Source organism: Hypanus sabinus, chromosome 5, assembly GCF_030144855.1.
Source record: "Hypanus sabinus isolate sHypSab1 chromosome 5, sHypSab1.hap1, whole genome shotgun sequence".
NCBI lineage: Eukaryota > Metazoa > Chordata > Chondrichthyes > Myliobatiformes > Dasyatidae > Hypanus > Hypanus sabinus.
Window position 1 is genome coordinate 52,702,522 of NC_082710.1, and position 23,561 is coordinate 52,726,082.

At 44.8% G+C, this 23,561-nt stretch overlaps 1 protein-coding gene across 4 annotated transcripts in view; it reads left to right on the forward strand.

Moving 5' to 3' along the window:
• The window catches only part of dock8 (dedicator of cytokinesis 8), a 259,562-nt gene that overhangs the window by 40,407 nt on the left and 195,594 nt on the right, over positions 1-23,561 (forward strand). For all 4 annotated transcript variants that reach the window (XM_059969949.1, XM_059969950.1, XM_059969951.1 and 1 more), the window contains exon 2: positions 10,349-10,454. In XM_059969949.1, the coding sequence (XP_059825932.1) occupies positions 10,349-10,454 (106 nt within the window). The remainder of the gene's footprint in view (positions 1-10,348; positions 10,455-23,561) is intronic.

The following is a 23,561-nucleotide window of genomic DNA, read 5'->3' on the forward strand; positions in this document are numbered from 1 at the left end:
AAAAGTGTGGCCTTCCACACTGTGGCATTCTCCCGCTCTACCTGGCCATTACCCCGGGGATTATAACTCGTGGTCCGACTGGTAGCAATGCCCCTAGCTAGCAAGTACTGGCACAGCTCCTCACTCATAAAGGAGGACCCTCTATCACTGTGGATATAGCAGGGATACCCGAACAGAGTGAAGAGCTGGCGCAGGGCTTTTATGACGGACGTGGCAGTGGTGTCGGGGCAGGGGATGGCAAAGGGGAACCGTGAGAACTCGTCAATAACACTGAGAAAATAGACATTGCGGTCAGTGGAGGGAAGGGGGCCCTTAAAGTCAACACTCAGGCGTTCAAAAGGGCAGGTGGCCTTGACAAGTTGTGCCGTGTCAGGACAGTAGAAGTGCGGTTTGCACTCGGCACAAATTTGGCAGTCCCTGGTCATCGTCCTGATGTCCTCCAGGGAGTACGGCAGGTTCCGAGCTTTCACAAAATGGTAAAATCGGGTGACCCCCGGATGGCAAAGTTGTGCATGAAGGGCGTACAGCTGGTCGAGCTGTGTGCTAGCACATGTTCCCCGGGATAGGGCATCAGGGGGCTCATTGAGTCTGCCAGGCCGGTACAGGATATCATAGGTGTAGGTGGAGAGTTCTATCCTCCACCGCAAAAGCTTATCATTTTTGATCTTGCCCCGCTGTTGGTTGCTGAACAGGAACGCAACTGAGCGCTGGTCGGTCAGCACAGTGAATCTTTTGCCAGCAAGATAGTGCCTCCAGTGCCTAACAGCCTCCACTATGGCCTGGGCTTCTTTCTCCACCGCGGAGTGCCGAATTTCAGAGCCTTGGAGGGTGCGAGAAAAGAATGCTACTGGTCTGCCTTCCTGATTAAGGGTAGCAGCCAGAGCGAAATCGGAGGCATCACACTCCACTTGGAAGGGAGCGGTCTCGTCCACTGCATGCATCGTAGCTTTGGCAATGTCCGCTTTAATGCAGTTGAAGGCCGCGCAGGCCTCAGCAGAGAGGGGAAACGAGGTAGACTTGACCAGGGGGCGAGCCTTGTCTGCGTAATGGGGGACCCATTGGGCGTAATAGGAAAAAAACCCCAGGCACCGTCTGAGGGCCTTGAGAGTGGTGGGAAGAGGGAGCTCTAACAGGGGGCGCATACGTTCGGGATCAGGCCCAATAACCCCGTTTTCCACGACATACCCAAGTATAGCAAGGCGGGTGGTACCAAAAACACACTTGTCCCTGTTATAAGTAAGGTTCAGAGCTGCGGCCACTTGGAGAAACCGTTGGAGGTTGGCGTCGTGATCTGGCCTGTCATGACCACAGATGGTGATGTTATCCAGACAGGGAAATGTGGCCTGCAGTTGGTACTGGTCCACCATCCGGTCCATTTCCCTCTGGAAGACAGAGACACCATTCGTGACACCGAAAGGGACGCGCAGGAAGTGATAGAGCCGGCCGCCCGCCTCGAAGGCGGTGTAGGGGCGGTCCTCTGGGCAGATGGGGAGCTGGTGATAAGCGGATTTCAGATCTATTGTCGAGTACATCTTATACTGAGCAATCTGGTTGACCATATCCGCGATGCGGGGTAGGGGGTATGCGTCAAGCTGCGTAAACCTATTGATGGTTTGACTATAGTCCACCACCATCCTATTTTTCTGCCCAGTCCGAACAACAACCACCTGGGCCCTCCAAGGGCTTGTGCTCGGCTCAATGATCCCCTCCCTGAGCAGCCGCTGCACCTCTGACTGAATGAAGGCCCGGTCCCCCGCGCTGTACCTCCTGCTTTTGGTTGCCACAGGTTTACAGTCGGGGGTCAGGTTGGCGAACAGCGGTGGGGGAGGGATCTTGAGAGTGGAGAGGCTGCAAGTGTCGGTAGCGCAGCTGTTGGCCTGGTTCTGGATGGGATGTGTGTGTCCGTGTGTGTGTGTGGTCAGTAGCGGGGTATGTGAAGAAGTCCCACAAAACTGAGGATTCTTGACAGTGAGTGGTGGGAGGGGCCCGTCGTATACCATAGTCACACTTTCGAGATGGCTCTGGAAGTCCAGCCCCAATAGCACAGGTGACACAGATTAGGCATGACCAGCAGTTCAAAGTCCCGATATACTGTGCCTTGCACCACCAAAGTCGCTACACAACCCGCCCGGATGTCTGCGGACTGCGACCCAGAGGCCAAATGGAACCTCCGACTGACCGGCCGCGTTGCAAGTCCGCAGCGTTGCACTGTGTCCGGGTGAATAAAACTCCCAGTGCTGCCCGTGTCAAACAGGCATCCAGTCCAATGCCCCTCCACCTGGATGTCCATCATGGATCTTGCAAGCTGGTGTGGGGCGCTTTGGTCGAGAGTCACAGTGGCCAGAGTTGGATCGCCGTCGGGGTACCCGGTCAGCATCGGAGGGTCGGGGGCGGGGCATGCTGACGCCGACAAAGATGGCCGCTCACATCCGGGGTACCCGGTCAGCATCCGAGGATCGGGGGCGGGGCGTGCTGACGTCGACAAAGATGGCCGCCCACATCCCGGCATGCAAGATGGCGGCCTCCACGTTTCACCCGCAGCGCTGCACTCCGCTCGAGGTTGAGACTTACAGACCTTGGCGAAGTGGCCCCGCTTTCCGCAGCTGGAGCAGGTCGCTTCTCGCGCTGGACAGCGTTGTCGAGGATGTTTCTTTTGGCCACAGAAATAACAAAGCACGAGTTGCTTACGGGCCACAGCCGTGGTCTGGGTCGGGGAGCTCGTGGAATGGCGACTGGCGGCGGCGTTGGCGAATTCGCTCCCGGGAGCCGGCGGTGGCGGGGTCTGAGGCGTCCACGGAACCGGCGGGGAATCGCGCGACTGGACAGCGTCGGCGTTATGCCGCGCAGCTTCTAGAGCGTTGGCCTTCTCTATCGCCGAGCTTAAGGTAAGATCTGAGTTCTCCAGCAGCCGCTGGCGCATGTACACTGACCTCAGTCCCGTCACAAAGGCGTCTCGCACCAGCAGCTCCGCATGCTGTTCTGCCGTGAGCGTCTTGCAGTCACAAGCTCGGACGAGTGTCTGTAGTGCTCGGAGAAACTCAGCGCACGATTCGCCAGGCCGCTGTTGCCGGGTAGCTAAGCGATGTCTTGCGTAGACGGTGTTCACCGGCCGCAGGTACTGTCGTTTGAGGGCGTCCAGTGCCCCATCGTAGGTCGGCAGGTCCCGGATAATGGAGTAAACTTTGGGGGTGACCCTCGAGAGTAGGATTCTGTGCATAACGGCGGGTTCAGTCGCACGAAGCTCCGCCAAGTACGATTGGAAGCATGCAAGCCAGTGTTCAAAAGCGAGAGCTGCGTCAGGGTCTTGAGGGTCCAAATCCAACCGGTCCGGACGCAAAACGGGTTCCATGTTTTAAAACTTCCAGTCAATAAAATTGATGCACCATCAATAACTCACACTGAGACGTAGGCGAGATATCGGCTTTTATTGACTGGAAGAAGGAACCAGGAGTGAGTGTCTATCATACAAGGTCCTGGAGACTGAGGCCGATCTTCAGGCCGCAGGTCTCCTTTATACAGGGGCCTGTGGGAGGAGCCACAGGAGCAGTCAGCAGGGGCGTGTCCCGACAGGCACATAGTTCACCACATCTTCTTAAGCCCATCACCCGTCCTGGGGCTTAGGCCGCCATCAGTAGCTAGCCAGAGTCCTCAGTCCCAGGCTATCTTTCACATTGTTTTCAGGCGTAGCCCATCTTCTTGGTGTTTCCTTCCTCTCCCAGGGGTGAGGCCTGTGGAGCTTTTGTTGATGTTCCTGGGTTTTTGCAGGATGGGGTTGCTAGCCTGAGGCCCAACCCTGCTCCTTTTGCAACCAAGCTTGGGACCGTCTATGGTGGAGTTACTTCAGCATCTATAGTGGCTAGGGCTTTCATGCAAATAAAATCGTAAAAGCGCACCGACTACAGATTGAGCCACAAAATAATTTTTTTTTGAACAAGATCGAAATCAAAATCTTTGCTTCTCCATCTCTGTTGTTACCCTGATAATCCTCTGTTGTCAACGTCCACACCTTGTGGTGTATCAGATGCAACCTTGCTGTCTCCTTAGCTATTTCTTTTGGCTGTCTTTTACAAGGCCACGTCGCTAGCTTGATGCTTAACCCAGCACGGATGGAAAGTGCGCAAGGAGGCGGCCAGACTTGAACCTGAGACCACCCACCTCAAAGTCTGGTGTGGATGCCTCGACACCAGCAGCCGGTTAATCCTCTGTATTCTCTCCAAAATGTTGACAGTATTGTGGCCTGCACTGTCCCTAAATTGATACTTCAGCGGAGGCACTTCCCATGATTTTTCTAAACATTAGGTGTGAAGTACTCGTCTACATTTATTTTATTAGTTGGACCTTTGTACAATGCTATATATATCCCATAATAGTGTAACCTCCTTACCAGTTTATTCTGACACACTAAAAAAATTTGTAATGCACTTGCAGCTCTCTCAACAAAAAAATCTAAGATTGTACCATTTGGATAGTTTCCAAAATTGATTATCCTGGATCTAAATGGAAATTATTAAAATATAATAAAAAATTATCTGAACAATCTACAGATTCCATTCAATCCCCAGTTAGAAAAATGATTTGTGGAACATGAGAAACGTTACACAAGAGCAAATTTTCATCACTTGTAATGCAAGTAAGCCTGTATTTTGATAAATGCCTTTGAAAATTCCATGAAAATCCTTCATCAACCCTCTCCATTACTATATCAATCTCAGCCTGAAGCAACTTTGTGCTAGTTGTGACTTATTTATGCTTCTTCAAGTTCAAGGTTATCGTCATTCAACTGTACACGTGTACCAAGTGAAACAATGTATCCAAGGAGAACAACACAGTACATACAACTCACACACATAACACGTAAAGTAATATTACCATGGGCAAATTAACAAATAATAAGGTGGGTTTGCCACTCAAGTTAAAAAGAAGCAGTGTAACGCTACTGGCATTACATGCGTGACGAGACCTGGGTGGTGGCAGGGAGTTCAATAGTCCTAATGCTTGGGGGAAGAAGCTGTTACCCATCCACCCAGTTCTTGTCCTAATGTTACAGTACCTCCTGCTTGATGGTAGGGAGGGTCAAAGAGATTGTTGAACAGATGGGAGGGGACATTGACGATGCTAAGGGCCCTGTATATGCAATATCTCTGACGGATGGAAGAGAGACACTTGAGAGAATCAGCAGTCCTCGCAATCCTTTGTAGAGACTTGTGGTTATACACCTTACAATTCCCACACCAGACTGATCAGATCAACTGGTCAGGGCACTCTCGGTGGTACCCTTGTAAAAAGTGGTTAGAATGGTGGGGCTGGAGGGGGGTAGGGGGTGCTCACTCTCCTCAGGAAGTGGAGATGCTGCTATGCTTTCCTAATCAAAGAGGTGGTGTTGAGGGATCAGATGAGATCATCTGTTGTGAGCACTCCCAGAAACTTGGTGCTCCTAACTCTCTCCATGGAGGAGCTGTCTTTGTGCCTTGCGGTGTGATCAGCCTGCACCTTCCTAAAGTCCATAATCATCTCCTTGGTCTTGTCTCATGTTGTGTTCACATATCTCTACCAGCCGCTTTACCCCCTCTCTTTACCACCCACTGATATGGGATTGACTGGCAAGGCTGGTTTTATCTCTCCCTGTTTGAAATAGGGTTATTTCTTTGCATAACGTCAATGGGAATTGTAAGTTTGTTGTCACTGTTTCACTTCTTCCATCCTCCAGTAATATATGATGTATCCAATAAGGACTAGGTGATTCACTAACTTTTGAATGACTCCACCTTATTTAAGATCAACATTATATGCATTTTTATCTAATATCTCAATTCCTCCTTTCCCCAGTGCAATATTCACAATTTTAATGAAGTTGGCATTTGTTCAGTGACTTCTATACTCTGTTCATAATGAAAAATTCCTTTGTTTAGTGTGACAAGAGTCCTTGATAAGAATAGTTTGCACTCAAATGCTGGAGTATCCAAGGCTAGGATCAAGATACAACTTCAAGCTGGTTCAAGAAGCTGAGCACAAAATAAACACTAGATGAGATCACGACTGAGCGCCAAATCTCATTTCAGGTGCTCCTTAAATGCTCAAACCTTGGCGGCCCAAAACATGATTAGCAATAGGCAGACTGTCCTGAATCTTTAAAGGGACATTGCCAGCTATCCATACTCCGGGGAGTCAGAGCGCTTAAATCTCAGAAGCTGGCACAGATGGGTGTGTCATAACAAGTCCTCCTCCCCTTTGGCTGACTCCTGACGGCCCTAGCTGCTCAGAGAGAAGATGATTGTAGTCATGGGTGAGGGCTGCATCCAAGATGCCTCTTTCAGGCACCCAGCACCTCTCCTCCAGTCCAGGTCCTTCCCGGTCAGCGAGACAGTACGTGAGCTCCAAAATTCTTCTCATGGTGAAAGCATGTACCCCATCGACAAACCTGGCTGCAGTGGGGCTGACGGTGATGGAGCTTTAACTTGGAAATGTAGAAAGTAGGATTGATCTTGAGGGTCTTGGGGAGGTGCAAGGTGTACTTTCCTGAGAATCCTGAAGGGTCCAGTGAACTTGGGCACCTATTTCCTGGACTCCACTGGCAGAGGCAATTCCTGAATGCACAGCCAGAAGTGTTGCCCAGGCTGCAAATCTGTCTTCTCTTGTGTTTAGCCTTTACTTCAGCCTTCCATGTAGAAGCCAACAAAATCTCCCTTGCCCTAGTCCATCTCTCCTTGCAGTGGAGAATGAGATCTCCAGCAGGATGAACCTCCTCAGGGAAGAGTGGCAGAGAATACTCAAAATGGCATTGAAAGGAGACATCCCATGCACCGAATGCCATAAAGCATATATGTCAAACTCAAGGCCCGCAGGCCAAATCCGGCCCGCAGTGGAATTATCTTTGGCCCGCGAGATAATATCTAATTACTATTAAAGCTGGCCCCAGTAATCGAAGCGCCTATGGCATATGATATGGCTAATGCTGAGTTTATTCAGGTACCAGGTTTTCAGGGTTTTTAGTGTTTATTCGGTTTCCCTGGTTTATTTCCTGAATATCATTAATGAATAAATTTTTTTTCTATTAGAGCTGGCCCGCTGGTGTATTGCATGCACCACTAATACTACAAATCCCACAATGCACTGCCAGTGCATTGCTCGCGCTTGCCTTACTCTCTCATCAGCATCCTTATAGCGCTAGTCACGTGTGGTCAACTTTCAGCTATCCCTCACCCCAAAAATGGCTGAACGAAAGGTGGACTTTGAAAACAGGGGTTTTCAAGGCAGGTGGGAGGCAGAGTATATGTTCGCAGATATAAAGGGCAAACCTGTTTGTCTTGTGTGCGGAGACGGTGTGGCTGTAATTAAAGAATATAACGTAAGACGTCACTATGAAATGAAACACCACGAGAAATACAAGCATCTGGACAAGAAACAGAAGCCCGCGATGTGCGGTCAAAAGAGTGGATTGGTGGCAGGATCCGGGAGAAGATGCGGGAGGAAAACGGCGCAGGTGAACTGACAGCTTATCACTGCATCATACACCAGGAATCGTTGTGTGGCAAAGCCTTGAAAATGGAACATATAATGAGCACCATAACACGAGCAGTTAACTTCATAAGAGCCAAAGGTTTAAATCACCGCGAGTTCAAGATGTTTCTGGAGGAGTTGGGTTCAGAATATAATGATTTGCCCTATCACACAGAGGTGCGGTGGTTAAGCCAAGGAAAAGTGCTGAAAAGATGTTTCAAGTTGCATGAGGAGATCTGTCAGTTCATGGAAAGTAAGGGGAAAGACACAACAGAGTTCCGGAATAAAAAGTTGCTTTGTGAAATGGCGTTTCTGAGTGACATCACGAGCCATCTCAATGCGCTCAACCTGCAGCTTCAGGAGCGGGGTCGTGTGATCATAGACATGTACGCTGCAGTGAGGACTTTTAAAACCAAGCTGCGCCTGTGGGAGACGCAGATGCAGCAAGAAAACTTGAGCCATTTTCCGTGTTGCCAAACTATGAAAGAGCAGGTTTCTACCACAGTGTTCCCAGGTGCAAAGTTCGCTGAAAAACTTAGCATACTTGGTGCCGACTTCACACGGCGATTTGCCGACTTTGAAGCCCAAAAAAGCAGGTTTGAACTGCTCAGTAATCCATTTGCAGCTGACGTGGAAAGCGCACCAACCAACATACAAATGGAGCTGATTGAACTCCAATGTAGTGACACACTCAAGGCAAAGTATGACTCGGTGGGCGCTGCACAGTTTCTACGTTTCATTCCCGACACAATGCCCCAGCTGCGTACCCAAGCTGCTCAAATGCTCTCTATGTTTGGCAGCACATATCTGTGTGAACAACTGTTCTCTTTGATGAAGATAAACAAAACATCACACAGGAGTCGTCTTTCTGATGAACACCTTCACTCAATTCCTCAGGATTTCCTCAGCTCAGAGCCTGACTCCAAACATTGATGAACTTGCATCCAAGATGAGATGCCAAGTATCTGGCTTAGACTAGTGTGAATCACAGAGTGTTGGCCTGTGGAAAAATGTTTTCATTAGAAATTACTCCGGAAAAGCTGCAGATAAAGCCATAAGAAATAAATGCAACTGATTTTTTATTTATTTAATGTTCAATGTTGTTTTTGTAGGCAATAACCTAAGCTTTGTTAGTTCCAGGTTAATATGTGTAATAAATTCATTTCAATAAGTTTTGCAATAAACGCTGAACCAGTCCGGCCCTCGACTTGTACCGATTTTCAAATTTTGGCCCACTGTGTATTTGAGTTTGACACCCCTGCCATGAAGTGTTGTGGGCGACCTCTGCCCAAATCATTTAGTTGCCCCACTTGTTTGATCTTTCAGAGGCCAGGCGTTTAAGGGCACATTCCATATCTTGTTTTACCCACTCCATCTGTCCGTTGGACTGTGGGTGAAGCCCAGAGGAAAGACTCTCTGTTGCCCCAATCAGTTTGCAAAACACCCTCTAGAAATGTGATGTGACTTGCTGACCACAATCCGACACAATGTTTACCAGAAAACCATGGACCTGAAGACATACTGCAGGATAATCTCAACCGTCTCCAGTGCATATGGAAATCTGTCCAAGGCAATGAATTTGCAGGCCTTCAAAAAACGATACAATTACCTCGACAACGGTCTTCCCCTTGGGAGGAAGAAGACCCATGACAAAGTCCATGGAGATGTGAGCCCATGGTCTTTCCGGAACAGGCAGAGGGTGAAGGAGGCCTTGTGGTTGGGTGGGGTCTCCTTGTTTTCAGGTGCACACCTCACATGGTTGCAGTTATTTGACTGACCTTCTTCACCATTCCAGGCCACTAATATCTTTTAATGAACTCAAGGGTCCTGGTAATCCCTGGGTGAGATATCAATCTTGATGCATGTTCCCACTGAAGAACCTGGGACCAGATGGGACTAGGAATGAACAGCCAACCCAGAGGACCAGTCTGAGGAATCTCCCCTTGTGCCTGGGTCTTTTGAACAAACGTGTCGATTCCCCAATGAATTGGCAGCATCACCTTGGCTTGGGGCAAAGAGGTGGTAGGCTGCTTTTCTCGTTCGGGTTCGTCGAGAAGGCATCTGGCTTCTGGTTCTTAGATCTCAGTCGATAAGTCAGGATGAAATTAAAATGGTTAATGAAAAGAGACCACCTGGCCTGCCAGGAATTCATTCTCTTGGCCTCCTGAAAATAAGCCAGGTCCATTTGAGAAAAGGGTTTGTGACCTCCTTGAGCCAATGATGCCATTCCTCCAGAGCTAATTTGACCACAAGCAGCTCTCTATTTCCAATGTTGTAATTCACCTTTTCCGGGGATAGTCGCCTGGAAATGAATGCGCACAGGTGCAGATTATTGTCCAAAGGTGTCCATTGGGACAAGACTACACCCACTCCGATGTCTGAGGCATCCACTTCCATGACGAAGGGAAGGTCTGGGTTAGCGGCAACCAAAATAAGAGCTGTCGTGAACTGCTGTTTGAGCTCTGCAAAAGCAGCCTCCGCTTTGGTAGTCCAAACTACAGGACCCATGGATCTCTTGGTTAGTGCCATCAGCGGAGCCGCCATTGAGCTGAAGTTTTAGCTAAGAGGGCTGAGTGTTGTGTATTTAATACTTCAATAATATTTGAGTCAGTGTGTGTGTGTGTGTGTGTGTATATAGTTTAAGAATTCATGTTTGAATAAAAAATTATAGGTTATATGTAAAAATACATTAATTAGATACATCATCACGCTATCACGTTATATGTGCGTGCCTTGCTTAAAGTAAAAGATGGAGTTAAACATGCATTCCCAGACTCCATGTGTTGTCTTTGAATTAATTTAATGTATTGAAGCTACAAAACATAACAGTAAGACTTGTTTATAATTGCAGATACTCCTCGGCTGAAATGAGGAGGCAGTGTTTGCAGCAAACAAACCCGGCAGCCATCAATTACCAATGGCATACAATTGGCTCCAGCCCTCTATCGTTTCAGATAGTAAGTACAGGAATTTCCACTTTACAATCATTTCTGTTCTGTTCATTTTGACAACCACAGTAAATATAGATAGTTCTTACCAAACTTATTAGCACACTGAGCAAAGTAAAAATCTGCAACTGAAAGCCATGCCAAAGTCCAAAGCCTGAAGATAATGCAGAACTTTTATCTCTTCCATAGACTTGAGGATTTGAAACTACCTATCTGTCCATTGTAGAGTGGAATTACAGTTGTGGGAGCTCTGCAATTATTCATTTCACCAAACTGATAGCATACAAAACTTTGAAATGAATAAAGGTCATGAAAGTTTCCAAAACAAAAGTAAAGATTGTTTGTACAGTAAGTGTGAAGCATACTGAAGTGTGAAGAAGATAGTAAATAGAATTCAGCTGGCTGGAGGGAATCAAAGACACATGGCAGATTTCAGAACCAGAATTAGGTTTACTATCATTTGCGTGTGTCATTTTGCGACATCAGTACATTGCAATACACAATAATAATTAAAAGAAAACTGTAAATTACAACTAGAAGTATATATAAAAATTAAATTAAATAAGTAGTGTAAAGAGAGAGGAAAAAATAGTGAGTTAGTGTTCATTGTTTGTTGAAAAATCTGATGGGGAGGGGAAGAAGCTGTTCCTGGAACTTTGAGTGTGTGTCTTCAGTCTCCTGTACTGCTTCTGATGGTCCTTAATTATGGTTGCCTCCTTTTTGTGGCAAAATTTTTTGAAGGTGTCCTTGATGCTCGGGAGGCTTGTGCCCATGATGGAGATGGCTGAGTTTACAACTTTCTGCAGCTTGTTCTGATCCTGTGCAGTGTTCCCTCCGTGCCAGATGATGATGCAGCCAGTCAGAATGCTCTCCACGGTGCATCTGTGAAAATTTGCGGGAGCCTTTGGTGACATACCATGTCTCCTCAAACCCCAAATGAAATAAAGCTGCTGTCGAGCCTTCTTTATAACTGCATCCACGTGTTGGGCCCAGGATAGATCCTCAGAGATGCTGACACCCAGGAACGTAAAACTGCTCACCCTTTCCACTGCTGATCCCTCAATGAGGACTGGTGTGTTTTACCTCGAATTCCCCTTACTGAAGTCCACAATGATTTTGCTGGCCTTTCTGACATTGAGCGCAACACCACTCAACCAGCTGACCTATCATGCTCCTGTATGCCTCCTCATCACCATCTGAAATGTTGCCAATTGTGTCATTGGCAAATTTGTAGGTGGTGTTTGAGCTGTGCCTAGCCACACAGTCATGGGTGTAAAGGGAGTAGAGCAGTGGGCTAAGCACACATCCTTGAGGTATGCCAGTGTTGATTGTCTACGAGGAGGAGATGTTGTTTCCAATCCGCACAGACTGTGGTTCCCCAGTGAGGAAACTAAGAACCCAGTTGCAGAGGGAGATACCGAGGCTCAGGTTTTAGAACTTGTTGATTAGAACCAAGGGTATGGATTGTGGTGAAAGGTCCAATTTAATGTCAGAGAAACGTATACAATATACATCTTGAAATGCTTTTTCTTCGTGAACATCCGCGGAAACAGAGGAGTGCTCCAAAGAATAAACAAAGTTAAATGTTAGAACCCCAAAGACGCCCCCCCCATGCATAAGTGGCAGCGACCAACAATTCCCCCTCCTCCCAGCAGAAAAAAGTATCAACACCAGCCACCGAGTACTCAAGCGTGAGCAAAGCAACAGCGAAGACACAGACTTGCAGTTACCCCAAGACTTCACGTTTCATCTGGCATTCAACATACCACAGGTTCTCTCCCTGATAAGGGGAAAAGAGGTATCTTCATTTCCCCAGCGAGCTGGGAGATGTTAAAAACAACTCTCTGGTTTACGATGTTAAAAGTCCGTTGCGTTGCTTTTTTTGAGCTCTGTGCCTGAAGATTGCAAAGATCCCGGGTCTCCAAGCACACAGCCATAGATATTTCGACTCCCCAATGACACATGGGTCTCCTGTCATGACACCAACCCTCGATCCGCCTGTCTCTAGAGCACCCCCACTCCCACCAAGATCCTAGGCTTCTAAATCTGAGCCGGTCTCTTAGGACGAGCCTTTGGCGTGCCAAACAACAGCCAGTTATGGAACCCGGAGAGCAGGTCCCATTCCTGCAAAGAACCATAGTCAGCGTTTTTTCTTCCCCTTCAAAGCATGCATGAGAGGTGTTGAGTTGAGCTTATCTGGGAGAAAGTGTTACAGCCATTCTTGATGTTGGGTTTCGCTTAGTAGGAAGTTATGGCCTGCAAGTCCAGCCAGAGCTGACGTGAATGTGGAGAAGTAATATATAATCAAAAGGACTCAATTTTAAAATAAATACAAGGACCCAGACATCAAAATTAAGTTTATTGCCATATGCACGAGTTCATGAGTATAATGAAAAACTTACTTGAAGTAGCACCTCAAGCATATAGCATCACATAAGCAGCATTCGCAAGTAACAAAGTATAAATTGAACATAAATTAGTCACAGTTTTTATAAGAAAAAATGCAACTAGAGCCAACAAAAATGACATCCATTTCCATGCAAAGTGATCAGAGTGATTATCGTGTCAGTAAGCTCTAGTGGTGATCAGGATATTGCCATTGGTTCTAGAACTGAATGGTTGCAGGGAAGTAGCTGTTCATAAAACTTGTGGTGTGGGACTTCAGGCTTCTGTATCTCCTGTCCAATATTGGCGGTGAAAGAAATGGCATAGCCCAGATTATATGGACATTGCCTTCTCGAGGCAGCACTCCTTGTAGATATGGCTGATGGTGGAAAGGGATGTGCCCATATACAGGGTATATGATCCAGGAGTATACATGCATAAATTGTTGAAAGTGACTGCGCGGCCTAAGAAGATACTTAATAAAAATTATATGGGACCTGGGTGAGAAATGAAGACCAACTGTATAAATCTAAAGAAATCATGTAGATTCTTGAAGACACTCCTTTGGTTTGACCAAAACAGAAGTAGTGTGTCCCCACTTGTGGGCACCATACTAAAGGAACACATGAAAGACATAAGGACCTACTTTAGGTTGCTTTTTTTTTAAAACTACAGCTCTACACTCAACACAATCATACCCTCAATCTTAATGAATAAACTCCACAACTTGGGTCCCTCAACCTCCCTCTGCAGCTGGATCGTTAGTCCCCTCACCAGGAGGCACAGCCTGTGCCAATCAGAAATAACATCTATGCTTGCTGACAATCAGCACTGGCTCACTTCAAGGATATGTGCTTAGCTTACGGCTCTACTCTCTCTACGTCCATGAGTGCGTGGCTAGGCACTGTTCAAATGCCATCCAGAAACTTGCCTATTACACAACTGTTATTGGCAGAATTTCAGGTGGTGGCAGTGGCGACAAGGAGACAGACGGCAGCAAAATAGATCAGCGGTTGAGTTCTGTCGCAGAAGCAGCCTTGCATTCAACATCAGTAAGACCGAGGAATTGATTGTGGACTTCAGGAAGAGGAAGTCGAGGGAACACACACCAGTCCTCGTTGAGGGATCAGCAGTGGAAAGAGTGAGCAGTTTCAAGTTCCTGGGTGTCATCATCTCTGAAGATATATTCTGGGCCCAACATATTGATGCAATTACAAAGAAGACACAACAGCTATATTTCATTAGGAGTCTGAGGAGAATTGGTTTGTCACCAAAGGCAAACTTCCACAGATGTACCGTGGAGAGCATTCAAACTGGTTGTATCACCATCTGCACAGGGTCACAAAAAGGTGCAGAAGGTTGTAAATTCAGCCAGCTCCATGATGGGCACTGATCTCCCCAGCACTGAGGACACCTTCAAAGGTCAATGCCCTAAATAGGCAGCAGCCATCATGAAGGATCCCATCACCCAGGACATTTGCTCTTCTCATTTCTACCATCAAAGAGCAGCTACAGGATCCTAAAGATGCATACACAATGTTTCAGGAACAGCTACTTCCCCTGCACCATCAGATTTCTGAATGGTAATGAACCCATGAACATGACCTCTCTATCTCCCCACTCTCTTTTTGCAATACTTATTTAATTTTCTTTCCTTATATATATACTACGTATTTTAGTTTATAGTTTTATTATTAAGTATTGCAGTGCAATGCTGCCATAAAACAGCAAATTTCATGACATATGCCGGTGATATTAAACCTGATTCTGACTCTGAATGTGCAGATGATTCTGTAATGGTCATGGGCTAGAGCGAACAGCAAAGTTTGAGAAGGGATCTGACAGAACCCCTTAATATCCTGAGGTGGTGTGACAGAGTAAAGGGAAAGAACCTCTTCACAACTACGAGACATTGATTAAAGGTAATTACCAGGAGACATGAGGAAGAATTTCTGTGCTGTGAGTGGTTAGGGCCTTGAAAGTCAGCAGAAGCAGACTGAGTTGTGGCATTGAGAAGGGAACTAGATAAAAAGGTGTGAAGAAATAAAAAGAGCGGTGTTATGGTACAGGGTGATGATGAGGCACAGTGATATATTATCAACTCGGGTATGGATTTGGAGGTGCACCAATTGTGATGTTACTCTGCATCTATTGTCCTTGTCCTTCTAGTAATAGACTTAATCTATGGAGAGAATTGGGAAAACTGTGGTGAGATGCCGCAGTTCATTCTGTAGAGAGCTTGTGTTGTGATTTTTTTGTAACACAAAGCCACATTATTCTACACACATGTGCCAAGAACCATGAGTTGAAAAGAAATAACGGCAGTGTTCTTTATTTATTATTATTTCACACACAGTAAATTTTGTGAGAGTGAATTTATTATGTGGTAGTTTGCAAATTCTGTAATTCCTTTACCTCTATGGCTAAAGCATAGTGGTCACCTCATTATGGAGAGGAAGGTATTTAGGGTGGTAGATGGTGGGCTAATCAAGAGGACTGTTTAGTTCTGGATATTGTTAAGCACGTGAAGTTGAATTTGAATCTACATAAGCAGAACATTTTGTGTTATACTCGGATTTGTAGATGGTTGTATGGTTTTGAATTGCCTGGATGTTGACTCCATGAACACTGCCTCACTACTTTTTCTTTCACTTTTTGCACTACTTATTAAATTTTACTTTTAAAATATATGTATACTAATTGTAATTTACAGTTTTTATTATGTATTGCATTGTACTGCTGCTGCATAACAACAAATGTCATGACATATACCGGTGATGTTAAACCTGTGTACAATGTCCTGGGTATGTTACTCAAAATGGCCTCTTTGGTTTGTTACAAGTAGGAATGTTTCTTTGTCGGATAAGTGTTTCTCTAGCCGTTGTTTCACTTTAGAATGGCTGATATGGTAATTGTATTCATTTGTTAATCAATGGGGAATGTCATTGTGTCTTGTGATGCTGGGAACTTGGGGGAGGGGTTTTCGCGGGTTTTTTGGGAGAGGCCGAGGAAGACGCCGAGGAAGGTGGACGTGTGCTGGACTGCTCGTAAGACCACCGGGGTGGTCCCAGGTGCGACGGCCGGATGGGTCGATTGGTTCGTTGATTGAGCTCCAACGAGTGCACTAAACAGACTGAACTTTGATAAGTTGGCGCCTTTTGTTTTTTTCCTTGTATATATATATATATATATAGTATTGCCTACTATTTTTTAATTTTAGTAAACTCTTTAAAGTGTATTTCATAACGGTATTTGTTGTGGGTTTGATACTGTTGGCGGGCGCGAGGCATTAACTCGATTCTCACAGCACCTGTGTGTACCGGAGGTGGGTTGGAGAGTGGCTGGATCTCCTTTTTTCCCCTAGACATATACCAGCCTGTGGGTAAGGGTTACACCTGATTCCAATTCTGAGCTGCTGCATCCATGTTCTCTTCTGGGATCACGTTAACGAGGGGATCGACTGTGGTAACATCATAGAATATCGAGAGTAAATGGCTAGATGTTGTCTTGCTGAAATTGGTCATTGCCCGATATTTATGTAGCATGAATGTTTCATAATCATTTATCAGGCTGAATGTTGTTTAGATCTTGCTACATAAGAGGTATGGGCATCTTATTTTCTCAAAGTTCTAAGTAAATTTATTATCTAAGTACATATATTTCAACATATATAACTCTGAGATACTTTTGCTTGTGGACATACTTAATAAATCTGTAGAATAACCATGGCAGAATCAGTGAAAGACCACCCAATTAGGGCGTTCAACCAGAATCCAGAAGAGAACAAACTGTGCAAATACAAAAAGAAATATAATAACAACAACAACAACAACAATAATAATAATAATAAATAAACAAACAAACAAATAAATAAATATCAAGAACATGAGATGAAGAGTCCTTGAAAGTGAGCTCATTGCTTGTGGAACCATTTCCATGATGGGGAAAGTGTAGTTATTCCCTTTGGTTGAAGAGCCTGATGGTTGAGGAGTAGTACCTATTCCTGAATCTGGAGGTGGGAGTCTTGAGACTCTTGTACCTTCTTCCTGATGGCAGCAATGAGAAGAAGAGGCCATGAACGGGGTGGTGCAAGGTGGGGATAGATTTGAATATTGTACAGACATCAACCAATGATGAAAGAAAAGGCATCTGCTTATTTGGGACAATTCTTAAAGAACAAAAACGAATCAAGAAAATAGCGAGATTCCCTTCATTTATTTAGGACATTATGCCGTTTAATTGGGCCAGGAGACTGTTGCTGAACAGTATCTAACTAGCATCATTCTCGTGCACTTGCATGGCCATTAAACACTATACCATGCTTAGAGTTTTAAATAGTGTCAGTTGTGTGCACTTGTGTTAAAAAAGCAGTGATTTTTGTCACTGATAATTGACAAGAGATAAACAAGAAGACAATTCAGAAATGTTTAGCTTAATACAGTTTCAGGCATTCATGCTTGGAGATGCCAGAAACAGCCAGAGTGAAAACGAAGTAATTTCACTACTTCAACACGTTAGGAACTTTAAAGAATGTTACAATGAAAATGAAGATTTAGAAGTTGTAGCAGTCGATAGCATTGTATGAAGTGAGTCCATTATCTACACTAGGTATCTGTGCTGATTTTGTTGATTTACAGTCAATCAAAAAAACAAGTATGCTGGATGAATTCCTCCATCAATAATGAAAAGGAAATAATCAGCCCAGAGATTAATTTTGACTTTAACATTATTTGTTTGGGTAATGTACCAAAAGGGCTCAAAAAACATGTAAGGTATGTTACAAATACTACTAGCAGCCAGTAAGAAAGCGATGACCAGGAAATGGCTAAACAGAGTCCTGGAAAGCACACACTACTGGAATGGATAGAAATAGTTCAAGAAATTTATGTTATGGAATGATTGACTTTCTCTCTGAGACACAGCACTAAAAAATTTGGAAGATACTGGGAAAATTGGACTATTTATTTGAGTTTGAAATGACTTCTTCACTGTACATTTATTTGGTTTGAAGAACTTTGTTTTATTTCTTCTTATGAGGAAACCTGCAGAATGGTCTTTAAAGTAATGGATCTTAAGGTCCCCTGAGACTTTGAAGGACAATTATGGACATAAAAGTTTGGTTAACCTTGATACAGCAATGTACCCCATTTCACTATTCATTTTTTCTATTACAAACTTTTGTATAAGATACGGATTTTACTTCATCTATGATGACCCTGTCTGTCTGTTTGTTTTTATCCTGTTTGTTCTGTAATTGGCAAAACAATAAAGTTTAAAAAAAAGAAAAGGAACTAAAACACATTTTTATAGTACTGTGGTAGTATTGATAGTGTTATAATTTATTATATGTTTAATTTAAAGACATAAAAGTTTGTCTTTTATAAACTACTTCCATGACACTTAAGGTAACGGGGCAGCCACTTAATTGGGTCAAAGTGTACTGCTCCCAATGTGCTCCAGATAACTGGAATCCACTTTATATAAAGCCTAGCTGACCAAACTATTGCCCAGTGAGGTAGGTTTTAAGGAGGAGAGAAAGAAAGAGCAGTTCAAATCTTCAAGAAGATTTGATGAGCATATCAAATGTGCAAGGCATTCTTTCTTAAAGTTCTCATTCGCATTTTAATCACTATTCAAAACCTTTACCACTTACGTTCATAACTGACTTCTTTTCTAGCTCTACTCGTCTCCAAGATTTTAGAGTTTCAGAGTGTTTAATAATCCCTCCTGTAAAAGACCTTGGGAAGTCTTTGCATGTAACGGTGTTATATAATTGCAAACCTTTATATTTGAAATGGAAAGAATGCAGAGGTTAATTGAGGCTTATTGTATTCATTGTATTCATTGAGCAGTTTATTTACTCTTGCTGTATGTAATTTAGCAACAATGTGCAGGCACAAAACAGCCTTTTTGGTTTAGTATAGAAGATCTGGTGAACTTGCAGTTTTGAAGTGGCCCTGCAAGAAAAGGCAGAGTGATATGTTGCAAGTAAAACTAACATCACTTAAATACCCTGAAATGACCTTCTGAAGAAAATATGCAGTTACCTTACCCAAATCTTCAATCGCACTGCTGTCACCATGGTGTAGAGGGGTCAGGATGTATTTAGTGAGAGTATTTAGTGAGAGTCATGTAAGTAGCCTTTGACCAGAATAAATATTGGTCCATTGACACCAAGAACAACTCAGTACTTTGTGCCTTGTCTCTGAACTCTTTTGCCATTTTTTATATTCAAACCGAGAATATTATTTGCTGACTGATACTCACCTCTGGGTATGAACTCTTAAATTCAGATTCAAATTAGTTTATTCATGTATACCACGACGCAATGAAATGTCTTATTCCCGTGAAGCTCACAGAGTAGTGCAGTGTCCAGGGTAAAAGCAAAAACAACAATAAATACATGAATTACAAGACAATAGCACAGGACAAAGATAGTAGTGCAAACTGAAATACTGCAAAAAAAAATGCCAAAGAAACAATAATGGAATGACTAAAAGAGTCTGAGAAGGTAGCAGCACTACTGGGAAGGGAGTATGAAAGGTGATTGGTACAGATTCTGATAGTAGTGGGAAAGAAGCTGTTATTGAGTCTGGCCAGCCAGGCTTTCAAGCTCCTTCATCTTCTCTCAGAATACTGAAGACAGAAAAGGGAATGGGCAGGATGACAAGATTCCTAGGTGATACTGTTAGCCATCCTGAAAAAATGTAACGACAGGATGGAAGCAAGTGAAGAGCCTCTGATGGACTGGACAGTGAATTCATGTACAATACCTCACGTTTTTCCCTCTCTTTTTGCAAAACTTCTTGACGTACGGTATGTCAGTGATGTTAATTCTGATTTTGATTCTGACCACTCTCTGCACGTTCCATCTGCCCGGAGGAGAGGAGTTGCCAAGTCACGTTGAGAAGAAACCCATGAGGATACTTTCCATAGCGCATCTGTAGAAGTTGGAGAGGATTCTCGAGGACAAGCTAAATCTTCTCAGTTGCCTAAGGAAGTGTGCCTAGGTGACACACTTTCTTGATTACTTGTTAGGAAGAGGAACCAGGAGAGGTTGCTAGTGATATGGATGCCTGGGATATTGAAGCTGTCAACCATCTCTATAGCAGCTTCGTTGATGAGTACAGATGCCCATCCACTCCCTGCTTCCTTAGGTCAACAACCAACTCTCAGGCCTCACTACCATAATGTGCTAAGTTGTTGTTCTGATGTCATGATACAAGATCTACAATCTTGGTTCTCCTATTTGTTGTTGATCTAGATTATAACAGTGGTGTCATCAGTAAACTTAAAGATCAATCTGGCACTATATTTAGTCAAGTCAAGTTAAGTTTATTGGCATTTCGACCATAAACTGCTGGTACAGTACACAGTAAAAATGAAACAATGTTCCTCCAGGACCCTGGTGCTACATGAAGCAACACAAAACTACACTAGTCTATGTGAGACAGCACAAGGCTACACTAGACTACGTAAAACAACATAAAAACTTCACTAGACTAAAGACCTGCACAGGAGTACATAAAGTGCACAAAACAGTGCAGGGTAGTACAATAATTAATAAACAAGACAATAGGCACAGTAGAGGACAACATAGGGAGTAGAGCAGGAGACTGAGCATTTGACACCTCAATAGTACTAAGGGTCAGGATGGATGAAACGTTATGATGAATTCTAAATGACTGAGGGCAGCCAGTCAGGAAGTCTAGAATCCAGTTGTAAATGGTGGCCCCAAGTCTAAGGTCCAAGAATTTAAATGGACTTACTAGGTATTATGATGTTCAAGGCTGAGCAGTAATCAATGAATAGCATCCTGATATATGTGTTCTTATTGTCAAGGTGATCCAGAGATGAATGCAAAGGTGATGATGTTTTACATAGACATTTTTTTAATGCAAATTGCAGGGTGTCCAGAACTTCTGGGAGGCCTTCATTTTGGTTGATGTTAAAGCTGCTGGTGGGTAGTTGTTCAGACAGGACACTGGAACTGGAGACTGGAATGATGGAGGTTTCCTTGAAGCAGATGGGGACTGTAGACTGTTAAAGATGTCAAGAAAGACTGTGACCAGTTGGTTGGCACACGACTTCAAAACCTAACTGGAGACTCCAACTGTTCTGGTTGCGTTCCAAGAGTTTTCCTTCATTGAAGCGTATCTGATGTCTGTCTCTCTATTATTCTCCATGGATAAATATTGGCTGTATTTTCCTCGATGGACAGATTGGTTCATTGTGCAAACCAGATCTCCCTACCATAGTCAGACACTTCATCTTTGAAATGTCTAACACCTTCTCAGCCACAGTTGATCAATAAGAACAGTCTTTCTGGTGTTGTCCATTTCCTAATAAATGTCCTTATCAGTGGTCTTTACTTCAATCCTATTTTCTGCCTCTGCCTCTGAATCCATCTCTCTCATTCCCCCTCTGCTTCTTTCCTATTGTTGCATCTTATTTCTCTCTGTTTGTTCACCTTTAATTACAAGCTGTACTCGTTACATAAACTAGAGAGACCAGTCATTGAAGATGCTGAGATCTGGAGCAATAATATATGAGTGGCAACAGTCCATTTGGTTTTAAGGAATGTTACAGAACTGTACTGAAAGCATTGGCTGTGAATATGAGAATGAAATGCATTGGGCAGTTTATTTTTGTAAATACATTTTTATTATGAATCAGGATTATTTTGCTAATTAAAAAAAAAACAAATCACTGGAGGAATTCAGAGAAACTACTGGCAGGGAAGATAGCAGAACAGAGATGGAGGAAGTTTCTGGGAATAGTTCACAAGGTGCAGGATTGATTTGTCCCACAGAGGAACAAGTTCTCAAATGGCAGGGGCAGGAAACCGTGCCTTGACAAAGGAAGTTAAGGACTGCATAAAAGCTAAGGAAAGGGCATATAAGTTAGCAAAGGTGAGAGGGAAGTTGGATCATTGGGAAGCTTTTAAAATCCAACAAAAGGCAACTTGAAAAAAAACTATAAGAAGGGAAAAGGTGAAATATGAGGGCAGATGAGCCAATAATATAAAGCAGGATACTAAAAAAACCTTTCAGTTATATAAAGGGTAAAAGGGAGGTGAGAGTTGATGATGTTGGACCACTGGAAAATAATGCTAGTCAGAGACAAAGAAATGGCCGAAGAACTTAATGGTTGCTTTGCATCTGCCTTCACTGTGGAAGATACTAGCAGTGTGCTAGAGGTCCATGTGTGTCATGGAGCAGGAGTGAGTGCCTATTACAAAGGGAAAGTGCTAGGCAAACTCAAAGGTCTTCAGGTGGATAAGTCACCTGGGACAGATGGACTACATCCCAGAGTCCTGAGAGAGGTTGCTGAAGAGATAATGGATGTATAGACATGATCTTTTAAGAATTACTCTACTCTGTAAACACAAAGTGCACTGCAGATGCTGTGGTCAAATCAAGATGTACAAAAAAGGCTGGATGAACTCAGCAAGTCGGGCAGCATCCGTTGAAAGAAGCAGTCAACGTTTCTGGTCGAAACCCTTCGTCAGGACTAAAGAAGGAGGGGTGGGGCCCTATAAAGAAGGGGTGAAAAACCAATCAGAGGAAAGCTCAAGGGGTGGGGGGAGGGGAAGCAAGGAGGGGATAGGCAGGAGAGGTGAAGAAGGAATCTAAGGGGAAAGCACTATGGGTAGTAAAAGAAGGCAGAGTCATGAGAGGTGATAGGCAGCTAGAAGAGGAGACAGAGTAGAGGTGTGATGGGGAAGGGAGAGGGAGGGAATTACCGGAAGTTGGAGAATTCGATGTTCATACCAAGGGGCTGGAGACTACCCAGACGGTATATGAGATGTTGTTCCTCCAACCGAAGTTTGGCCTCATCATGGCAGTAGCGGAGGCCATGTATGGACATAACCACGGCCTCCCGGACATGGGCATCAGCCCCCGGCACGCCATGGACCCACCCGCTTCTGATTCGGACCTCAGTTCTGGCACCCTGCAGGCCACAGACTCCGACAACCCCAGCTCTAGATCCAGCTCGAACCAAAATCCTGACCCGATCCAGACTGGGACCGCTCTTACTGCTGCTGGGTCCTACAGCTCGTCTTATTCCTCTACTAACCCCTCTCCTCCCAACCCTCCCTCCACCCCTCATCTCCCCTCCATTCCTCTGATCCCTCATCCTCCCCTCAGCCCGCTCTCCCTCCTGAGACCTCCCACTCTTTACCCTCCTCTGACCCCAGCCCCAACACTTGCCATGTTTTCACCATTCCCTTTGACCTTCCCCTCTCTGAGGCAAAGTTTTCTGTGTTCAGCAAGGGCCTCACTTTTATCCCCCTCCGTCCACACCTCAGTGAGTTCCATGTCCGGCATGACCCTGAACTCTTCTTCCGTCGCTTACACCTCCAAGCCCACTACTTTACCAAGGATTCCCCTCCCCCTATTGATGACTCCTTCTCCCGTCTTCACCCCTCTTCCTCCTGGACACCCCCACTGGGCCTTCTACCTGCACTCGATCTTTTCATCTCCAACTGTCGCCGAGACATCAACCATCTCAACTTCACCACTCCTCTCTCCTGTTCCAACCTCACTCCCTCTGAACGCACTGCCCTCCACTCTCTCCGCACTAATCCTAACCTCACCATCAAACCCGCAGACAAAGGTGGTGCTGTAGTGGTCTGGTGGACGGACCTCTACCTCACTGAGGCCAAACGGCAGCTCTCCGACACCTCCTCTTACTTACCCCTGGAACAGGACCCCACCAAAAAACATC